This window comes from Corvus kubaryi, unplaced genomic scaffold (assembly GCF_017639235.1).
Source record: "Corvus kubaryi isolate FWS band 111438036 unplaced genomic scaffold, C.kubaryi_AGA036_p1.0 37373, whole genome shotgun sequence".
Classification (NCBI taxonomy): Eukaryota; Metazoa; Chordata; class Aves; order Passeriformes; family Corvidae; genus Corvus; species Corvus kubaryi.
Window position 1 is genome coordinate 121,205 of NW_024581121.1, and position 9,181 is coordinate 130,385.

General features: G+C 59.9%; 2 protein-coding genes across 3 annotated transcripts in view; both read right to left on the reverse strand.

Annotated features, from left to right (window-relative positions):
• MCL1 (MCL1 apoptosis regulator, BCL2 family member) overlaps window positions 1-145 on the reverse strand; it is a 4,764-nt gene extending 4,619 nt beyond the window's left edge. The window contains exon 1 of the mRNA XM_042034464.1: window positions 6-145. Coding sequence (XP_041890398.1) covers window positions 6-125 — 120 coding nt within the window. The 5' untranslated portion in view covers window positions 126-145. The remainder of the gene's footprint in view (window positions 1-5) is intronic.
• A 5,192-nt stretch (window positions 146-5,337) lies between these two features.
• ENSA (endosulfine alpha) overlaps window positions 5,338-9,181 on the reverse strand; it is a 4,288-nt gene continuing 444 nt past the window's right edge. For both annotated transcript variants that reach the window (XM_042034503.1, XM_042034504.1), the window contains exons 2-3: window positions 7,959-8,087; window positions 5,338-5,604 (exon numbers count right to left, since the gene is read on the reverse strand). In XM_042034503.1, the coding sequence (XP_041890437.1) occupies window positions 5,434-5,604; window positions 7,959-8,087 (300 nt within the window). In that variant the 3' untranslated portion in view covers window positions 5,338-5,433. The remainder of the gene's footprint in view (window positions 5,605-7,958; window positions 8,088-9,181) is intronic.

Sequence of the window (9,181 nt, forward strand, 5' to 3'; positions counted from 1 at the left end):
CGAGCAGCGGCGGCGGCGGCGGGCGCGGGGCCCGGGCGCTCCCCCGGCTCGGCGGGGCTCAGCGCCGGGGAGCCGCCGCAGTAGAGGTTGAAGCCGATGACGGCTTTCGGCTTCACGGCGAACATGGCGCCCGGTGTAAGCGGCCGGCGGCGTGCGGGCGGGACCGGCGCGGCCAGTTTATATACCGGCGGCGGTGACGCCGCAGAGGCGGGGCGAGGGCGGGAACGGGACCGGCCTCTTTCTACATCCGCTTCCGTTTGTCTTGGAGTTGGCGAGGTGCCGGCGTGGCTCTTTGGGCTGAGAAAGAGTCAAAAGAGGGACCACCCCCTCCGCTCCCCGAGCCCGGTACCCCCCTCCCGGTGTCCCCGGCTCTTCCCGGTGCCGGGCAGCAGCTCCTCGGCAGTGCCGTGCTGGTACCCCCTCCCTCAGCCCTCCCAGCACAGCGGGGGCTGGAATCCCCCAAGGCAAAGCCCCCCCAGCACCAGGGACCATCCTCATTCCCCGGGCCACGTGTGCCCCTCCCCGGCTCAGCCGCGGCTTCGTTCATGGGTTTGCAGCACAAAGCATCCCCGGGCGCGGGGCTGAGGGTGCAGGGCACAGCCTCGTGGCACAGCCTCGCTGGTGTGGACTAAAAAGGTTTTGAGACTACGGAGTGCCATCCGTGAGACTGCACCAGCAAGAGGGGTGATGGCTTTAAAGTAAAAAGCGGGTAGATTTAGACTGTAAAAGTGGGTAGGTATAGGGAAGAAGTGTTTTATTCTGAGGGTAATAAGACATTGGAACAGGTTGCCCAGAGGTGGTTGATGCCCCATCCCTTAAAACATTCCAAGTCGGGAAGGACAGAGCTCTTGAGCAGCCTGCTCTGGTGAAGGTGTTGCAGTAGATGGCCTTTAAAGGATGCTTCCAACCCAAACCATTCCGTGCTTCTCAGGAATCCCACCTGGATCTGTCTGGTTCCAGCCCATTCCAACCTTGGCTCGCTTATCTGGATGTTCATGGGGAACTGCCCCGTTGCTTCCAGCCATTGGTGGGCTGTCCCACATCTCTCCCAGGACTGAAACCCCCCTGTGCCCATCGGCTCTGAGGGGTGTCAGATCAGAGCATTCCCCGTGTCCTCGGGGCTCTGGTAGGACCCACTGCCTGCGTGGGTCACCCCGGGGTCACCTGGGTCAGTCTCGGCATCCTTGGGGCTCTGGGTGTCAATTTTGGTCTCCCCTGGCCCCAGGCCCCTCCTGCACCCCTGGGACTGAGCCTGATGCCCTCAAAATCTGCCCTGTTTTGGGCAAAGCTTGGCCGGGGAAGAAGCCTCAGGGGTTTGTGCCAGTGCAGGTGGATCAGACCCTCAAGGAACAGGGAATGCCATGGGTTTGCCCTGGGGTAGTGAGGAAGGACGGGAGATCTCCAACACCCCTTTGCTGGACCCCTTTCCAGGGCTCTGCTCCATTCCCACCTCCCAGAAAGTCCGGGTGGAGAGGTGGGCATGGGGGCAAAGGCTCTGCTGTCCTGCAGGGCTGGCCTGGGGCCGTTCCCACCTGAGAGCCAGTGACCGCTGCAGCTCAACAGCCTTGGAGTTCTTTGATGCCTCCCAAAACACCGGAAATTGGGGTCTGGTACCCCCTGAAATCACAGTTACCCCCCAAATGGGTTTCCCTGCAGGCCCTGATGGCACTCAGGTGCCCAGGGACATGTGCTGGGGCCTCTCTGTGCCACCAAAGGCCACCAAAGTACCCACTGGAGCCCAGGCTCCCACCTGGGAAGTGACACCAGCCCCCAGCCCCCATTGCCCAGTGGCATCACCAAACTGGGATGTGATGAGGGTGAGACACAGGGGCCACAGGATGGGGGTCTGGTTTCCCCTCGCAGCACAGGGTGGGCTCTGTGCTGAACCGCCAGCACCAAAAGGGACCCAGGAAAGTCCTTTCCATCCCAGCAGGCGTCTTGCAGGCAGGAGATCCCAGTGCCTCGGGGTTCAGGCAGTGGGGGGAGCCCCAGAGGTGGGGATGAAATGCCAGAGGCTGGGAGAGCACAGCTCCTCCCGTGGGGTCTTTGCGCTGCAGGGAGGCACTGAGAGCTGCCACCAGGAAGAAGCCCCTCTCTGGTCAGCATTTCTGGGGACAAACTGCGGCAAACCCAAGCCTCTGTCCCCATCCTGAGCATCACTGAGCTCTGTTTGGAGCAGCGGGGGAGGCTGTGGTGAGCACAGGGCACAGCCCCATCCCAATGGCCCGGAGCTCTCATGTCCCAGATCTTGCAAAAACCAGGGATGTGCATCCCCCCCGGGTGTCCCTTCACCCCCCCAGCTCCTGTCCCTGCTGCCACCCCCCCAAACCAGGGCACGAGCGTGGCTGGGGGGTCCAGCAAGACGAAACTCGTCCCTCTCAAAATCCTTCTCGTGGCCCCAAGGAATGTGTCCTTGTCGGGAAGCAAATTCTTGGCACCCGGAGCAATAACAGGGAGCTCTGGCAGCGCCCAGCACATTTTTGTGAGGCAGTGCCAATCTTTAGCACAAACACGGCCCGGGCTGGAACAGCGCGTCCCTGCTCATTCCCTGTGGGTTCCTGCGGGTCCCTGCGTGTCCCTGGGGACCGGGGTGGGCTCCAGGGGCTCTGGAATGGCCACTCCTGGGGAATCTGGGATACAGAGGCTTCGGGAGGATCGGAGGATTCCGGGGAGCACGGCCCAGCCCAGTGACACCCCCGGCTGGGCTGGTGAGCTCCAGAGGAAAGGTGGGACTGAGGAACGGGCAGGGCTGAAAATCCCAGAGGTGAAGCCTCCAGGGTGGCCGACAGTGGGGAGAGAAGGGGGGGTGGCCATGCTGAGGCCACATGGGGCTTCCTGGAGGTGGGAAAGGCAGGAGTGGCCGTGCTCCAGCACCCCAGGGATGCTCTGGCACCTCAGAAGGCACCTGGAGAGACCCTGATGGGTGACAGTGGGGACAAAGGTGGCCACGCTGGGACAGTGTGGAAGGATGTCCCTGTGGGGGAGGGCAGCTGGAGCTCCCAAATCTGGGCAGAGATTCGTGCTGAGGACAAGAGGATAAAACCCCTCCCCTGTGTCCCCAGTCTCCGCTGTGAGCCAAGGTGGGGCTTGGCCCCAAAGGTGGGAGACCCCAAACTCCCCTCTCCCATCGAGCACCGTGAGAGGTGGGGAGGGGGCTGCCAGCATCATCCCCCTCCCCTTCACTGCCCATCCAGCTCTGGGGTGGAATGGGAATGGGAATGACCCCCTTCCATGGCTACCACCCCTGGTCAGAGCTGCTCCTGCTGGTTCTCATCCTGTGGTGTCCAATCCCCTCTCCCTCCTGCACAAGCACACCTGGAAAACCAGGGAAGGACACGGCTGGGGGGCTGTCCCCTCCCTCTGTCTCCCCCCAGCACAGGGACAGCCCCGGAGCAGCGACACCCCTTTGCATCCTTCACTTTATTTCCTCTTTCGGGTTTTATTTCCCCTTTTGGGGGTTGTTTTAATAAAAAGCAAGCACAGCACTCCAGAAGAGGTGAACATGTAAAAAATTATATATATTTTTATATATTTGTATCTATTTACAACGTGGCTAGGACAGACAGCCAGACATCCACGGAGGGTGTGCAGCCACCGCCCCGGCCAAGTCACACAGGGGCTGGGAAAGTGCTGGAAGCCAGAGCAGGAACCTGTGGGTGCAAGGGGCAGGTCCCAATCCCACCACACTCCTCGTCCCCTCCCCACAGAGCGGCCAGGAGCAGCCCCAGGGCCACCAGAGCCTGTTTCTGTCGGCAGGATCCAGGACACACATTCCAGCACACCCTCGGCAAACACTCTCCTGGGGAAGCGACACCTCGGCCAGTGACACGAAAGTGCCGAGGGTGACACAGCTTCCCGAGGGTGACACAGCTTCCCGAGGGTGACACAGCTTCCCGGGAACGCCTGGGCATCCTTCACCTGCTGCCTCCCTTCCTTTGGCCCTTGTGCTTCCAGGACGGGGCTGAAACTGGGGCAAGTTTCGTGATGCCCTGGCACAGGCGTGCCCGCATTTCCCACTGCTTGGAAAAGGCCACTGGGATCCAGGGCACGAGGTGGGGACAGTGCCACCCCCAGCATGCGTGGTTCTGCAGGGCTGCAGCAACAGGTCGTTGGGTTCGGGGCTTTTTTGTTGTGATGTTGGTGTTAGTTTGGGGGTTTTCTTATTTTTTTTCCCAGGCTTGAAACAAAGAGAACACAAAAAGGGAAAAAATGGGAGAAAAAACCACAAATCCAAGCTTGGGATGCCCAACACTTTCAAAACACAGGGTTGCCTCAACGCCCTTCAAATTCCTGTCTCTCGTGCTTTTTTCCCCCTTCTGGGTGGTTACCCCCAGTCCTGCCTCTCTCCCTCCACTGTCAGCTCCAGCAGCACAGATCCCTCTCCCTGGCTGCTGCTGCTCCTGCTCTGCCAGCACCAAGGTCTGGCACCAGGCAGGGGCTGCAGGTGCCCAGGCAGGGCTCTGCTGTGTCCTGAGCTCCTGCTGCATCCAGCTCCCTGATGGATTCAGCTCCCACCTCTCCCACCTCCCTGGCAGGAGGAGAAGAGCTCAGTTCTCATCTCCCCCTTGGCCAGGCACAGCCTCACTGAGCAGAACTGCCCAGGGACAGAGAAACTGCCCCCACGGCCTCGGGGCAGCTGAGCCTCTGGCTGAGCCCCTCTGGCCAAATTCAGTCAGGCCCTGCCAGCCACGCCACGCTCAGGGGCAGCTGTGCTGGGGCTCTACCCCCAAACCAGCCACAAGATGTTTCAAACACTGCCCAACCCCCCTCTCACACCCCTTGGACATGTTGTCCCTGTGAGCTGAGCCAGGGACAAACCCCAGGCAGCTCAGCCCAACAACAACCCCCGGGATTTTCATCTCAGCCAATTTCTTCACTTTGAAGCTCTAATGCACACACCTGACTATGCTTCCAGACTGGGATCACACCTGCCAGATCAGGGATCACACCTGCCCGATCTAGAATCACATTTTCAAGATCAGGGATCACACCTCCCAGATCTGGGATCACACTTTCCAGACCTGGGGTCACACCTGTCAGACGTGGGATCACATCTCCTGCCCAGCTGGGTCGGTCTCTGCAGACCCCCAACACCTGAAATCCCTTCCCACGCCTTAGCCCTGTGCTCTCCCCTCCTCCAGGCGCCTCCCCCGAGCCCTCTCCTGCTCCTCCCGGGGCTCTCCCAGCGAGGAGGCAGCATTCCAGTGGCTCTGGGATGGTTTCAAACAGCAGGAAAATTAAGGCAAAGCCTCGCTGAGGGGAAGGGCCAACCCAACCCTGCCCTCCCCGCTCGGGTTTGGGGTGTGTTCGCTGGAAAGACTCAAACAACTACGTGGGTTCTGGTGCTCCCGTCCCTATGGTACAGTGAAGTTCAATCCATTTAGCCAAAAGAAAAGAAACAAAAAGAGGGAAGCCCCCAGCTGGGAGCGCAGGCTACCCCGCCAGCTTGCTGGTGACGAGCGAGGACTTTCTCTGAGGCAGGTCCTGGGGCGTGGGGATGTGGTCTCCTGTCACCAGGTTCTTGTCAGGCCCTGCACTTGGCAGCTGCTTGTTCTTCATCTTCGCCTTGGCCATGTTGTAGTCACCAGAGTCGAAGTATTTTTGCTGCGAGAGGGGGAGGTGTTTGGGTTACTGGGTGTGCAGGAGCATGGGGACAGCAGAGCCATGAGGATCCTTTAGGGCGTGTTGGGATTGCTCTGAACCAGGCCATGGCAACGCCACACAAGGGGGAAATCCAAGCAGTGAGTCTGGCCTGGTTTAAAAGGCCTTTGGCCAAGGGCCAGTGACTCAGCCCAGCCCTGGGTGGCAGCTCCTGACTCAAGGCATCCCTTTCACACACTGACAGGTTCTGGGACCTTTGGCTGTCTGGGACCAGCCTTGACCTACTCTGCCTTTGCACAACAGGGATTTGGTCCCAGTCCAGAGCCTCTGGAATGCTGAGGGCAGGCACAGCAGAGCCAGGTGCCAGTGCCCGAGAGGATCCTCTGGGTTGGGATGATGAGCCAGGGTGACAGAGGAGGACTTTGCCCCAGGGAACACATCCTGGCTGCTGCCAGGACCATCCAGCTCCCAACAGCTGCAGGGCACTGCCTGCAAGGACAGCCTGGGGGCTCCTCCCAGCTCAAAGGGCATTTCAGTGCCTTATCACACACATATCACATCACATCATCACATCACATGACCCCAGCACTCTGCTCCTTCCCAGCACAGCCTCATCCCACTGCCCTGCAGAGGCTGGAGCCAGGGCAGAGCCTGGGCCAGAGCTGGACAGGGCTTTGCCGGGCACAGGGAGGGCTGCAGAGCCTGGTTCTGTCCCGAGGTGTCCTCAGGGAGCCCAGTCCTGATAAAAAACCTGTACTGGGTGTGCACAGCCAGGTTTGGGATGGACCTGCTGCTGGCCAGGGCTGAGCCTTGGGAATACCAGAACCAGGAGGGGAAAAGGGGATTGTGCAGATGGAATTGTGGCCAGAGGAGCGAGAATGTGTGAGAGACCCTGTGGGCACCAAGCTCAGGGAGGAAGGAGGGGCTGGAGAAGCTCCAAGTGCTCGAGCTGGAATTCCCTGCCAGCCCATGGGGAGCAGAGAACCCCCCACCTTCTAGGTGCTTTTTTAGGATTTTTTACTTCATTTTCTTTTACTTCATTTACTTTCATTTACTTCATTACTTCATTTTTTACTTCATTTTAGGATTTTTTACTTCATTACACTTACTCTGCTTTGATGGATAATAAATTCAGTCATTTCCCCAAGTTGAGCCCCTTTTGCCCGTGCTGGTGCTCAGGGACTGAGCCCTCCCTGCCCTTCTCCCAACCCTGGAGCCTTTGGTTCTCCTCCCTGTGCCCTGAGGAGGGCAGGGATGGAGCAGCTTTGGGGACACCTGGAATCCAGCCAGGGCCACTCCCCACGGCCACCACACCCCTCCTTCCCACAGCAGTCCTGGGATCACGGCACAGGGACAGCTGGGAACAGCCAGGACAGGGAAGGGCCAGGACAGACCAAACCCTGCACAGGGGGTGAGAGGGATGCTGTGCTGAGCTGGGAATGGCACTGGGAGTGGCACCTGGAGGGCACTGGGAGTGGCAGCACTGGGAATGGTGGCACTGGGAATGGCACCAGGACACTGGGAAAGGCGGCACTGGGAATGGCACTGGGAATGGCACCAGGAGGACACTGGGAATGGCAGTACTGGGAACAGTAGCACTGGGAATGGCACCAGGACACTGGGAAAGGCAGCACTGGGAATGGCACTGGGAATGGCACCTGGAGGGCACTGGGAATGGCAGCACTGGGAACGGCAGCACTGGGAACGGCAGCACTGGGAGTGGCACCTGGAGGGCACTGGGAAAGGCAGCACTGAGAATGGTGGCACTGGAATGGCAGCACTGGGAATGGCGGCATTGGGAACGGCACTGTGACAGGCAGCACTGGAATGGCACTGGGAATGGCACTGGGAATGGCCCTGGGAATGGCAGCACCGGGAATGGCAGCACTGGGAATGGCAGCACTGGGAATGGCAGCACTGGGAATGGCCCTGGGAGGGGACACAGGCAGTGGCTGCCATCAGCCTGGGAGGGGTTTGTGCTCTCTGTCTCTGGAGCCAGCAGGGCCAAAGCGAGCAGGGCACAGAGGGCTCCTGGAGAGGGATTTCATCCCATTCCTGAGGGATTTAATTGCACTCCCAGGGAGCACAGGGAGAGGGTTGGCTTTGCAGTGCAGGTGCAGCCGAGCCCCTGGGCCAGCAAAGTGAAACCAGGGCTAAAACCTCAACCCTGGAGCACCCCAGGGAGGGATCCAGCACTCGTTCCACCTCTGCAGTTCAGGGATTTTTCCCAGGTTTCAGGCCAGAGTGTAGCGACACAGTGGGATCTGCTGGGGGGATCCAGAGCCAAGGCAGGCCCTGGAAGGAGGGGGAATTGTGGGCTGATCCCGCGGGCTGTCCCACGAGGGACACTCACATACCCCTTTCTGCAGCCTCTTCATGAGGAAATCGGAGCCCCCGGGCTTCTGGCCCAGGTTGGGATATTTGGCCTTGAGCTTTGCCTCCTCTGCCCTCTCGGGGGGGATGGCTCTGTCCTTCTCCTGAGTGTCCTGGAACACAAAAGGAGTGTGAATCCCCGGAGCCCCACAGCCCAACACCCACCTGTGCTGCTGTTACACAACCTCCAGCAGCACATTCCAGCCCTGCCCTGGAAAAGCACCAGGACAATACTTGCAACACCTTCCCAGGCACAAACAGCTTCTCCCTGCAGGAGCTGTGGGACAGGGATAGCTCCCTTCCCTGCCTCCTTCCCACCTGGGAGCCCCTCCAAGCACCCACAATGACATCTGGCTTGGTAAACCGGGCTTTTAGTTGGGATATTGGGAAGGAATTCCTCCCTGGGAGGGTGGGGAGACCCTGGAATGGAATTCCCAGAGGAGCTGTGGCTGCTTCATCCCTGGAAGTGTCCAAGGCCAGGCTGGATGGGGCTTGGAGCAGCCTGGGATAGTGGAAGGTGTCCCTGCCCATGGCAGGAGGTGGCACTGGGTGAATTCCAAGATTCCTTCCAACCCAAACCAGTCCATGATTTCCCTTCCCAGATCACCCTGGAGGCAACTTTAGGGGTCCAGGTAGAATTGGAAGGTTCTACTGGAGGATTCTAGGGGGTCTCAGATAGGATTCGGGTCTCCTGGGAAGGATTTTGGGGATCCCAGTTAAGATTTGGGGGACCAGGGGAGGATTTCCAGATCCTCGATAGGATTTTGGGCTCCTGGAAAGCATTTTGGAGGATCCCAGGTAGGATTTGGGGGTCCTGGGGAGGATATCAGGAACTTCAAGCAGGGTTTTGGGTATCCTGGGGAGCTTTGGGGGTTCCTAGGTAGGATTTTAGGGCTCAGGGGGTCTGACAGCAGCACCCAAAGCTTCGTCCCCTGAAGCCATTCCATGATCCCTGGCTGCTCCCCACAGCTCCACATCTCCCAGTCGCCTTCCTCCACACCCATCACTGGTGCCCATCCCCCCGTGTGCCCTGTGCGGGCTGGGGGGGCATCGCTGCACCCCAGAAACCCCCACCCCAAACCCCCCAGCACCTACAACCGCCTCAGCCCCTTCCCACTCCCATCCCAGCACCCCCATCCCACTTACCCCATCCCCACATCCCCAGTTATCCCCATCCCAAGCCCTTCCCACCCCAGTCACCCCCATC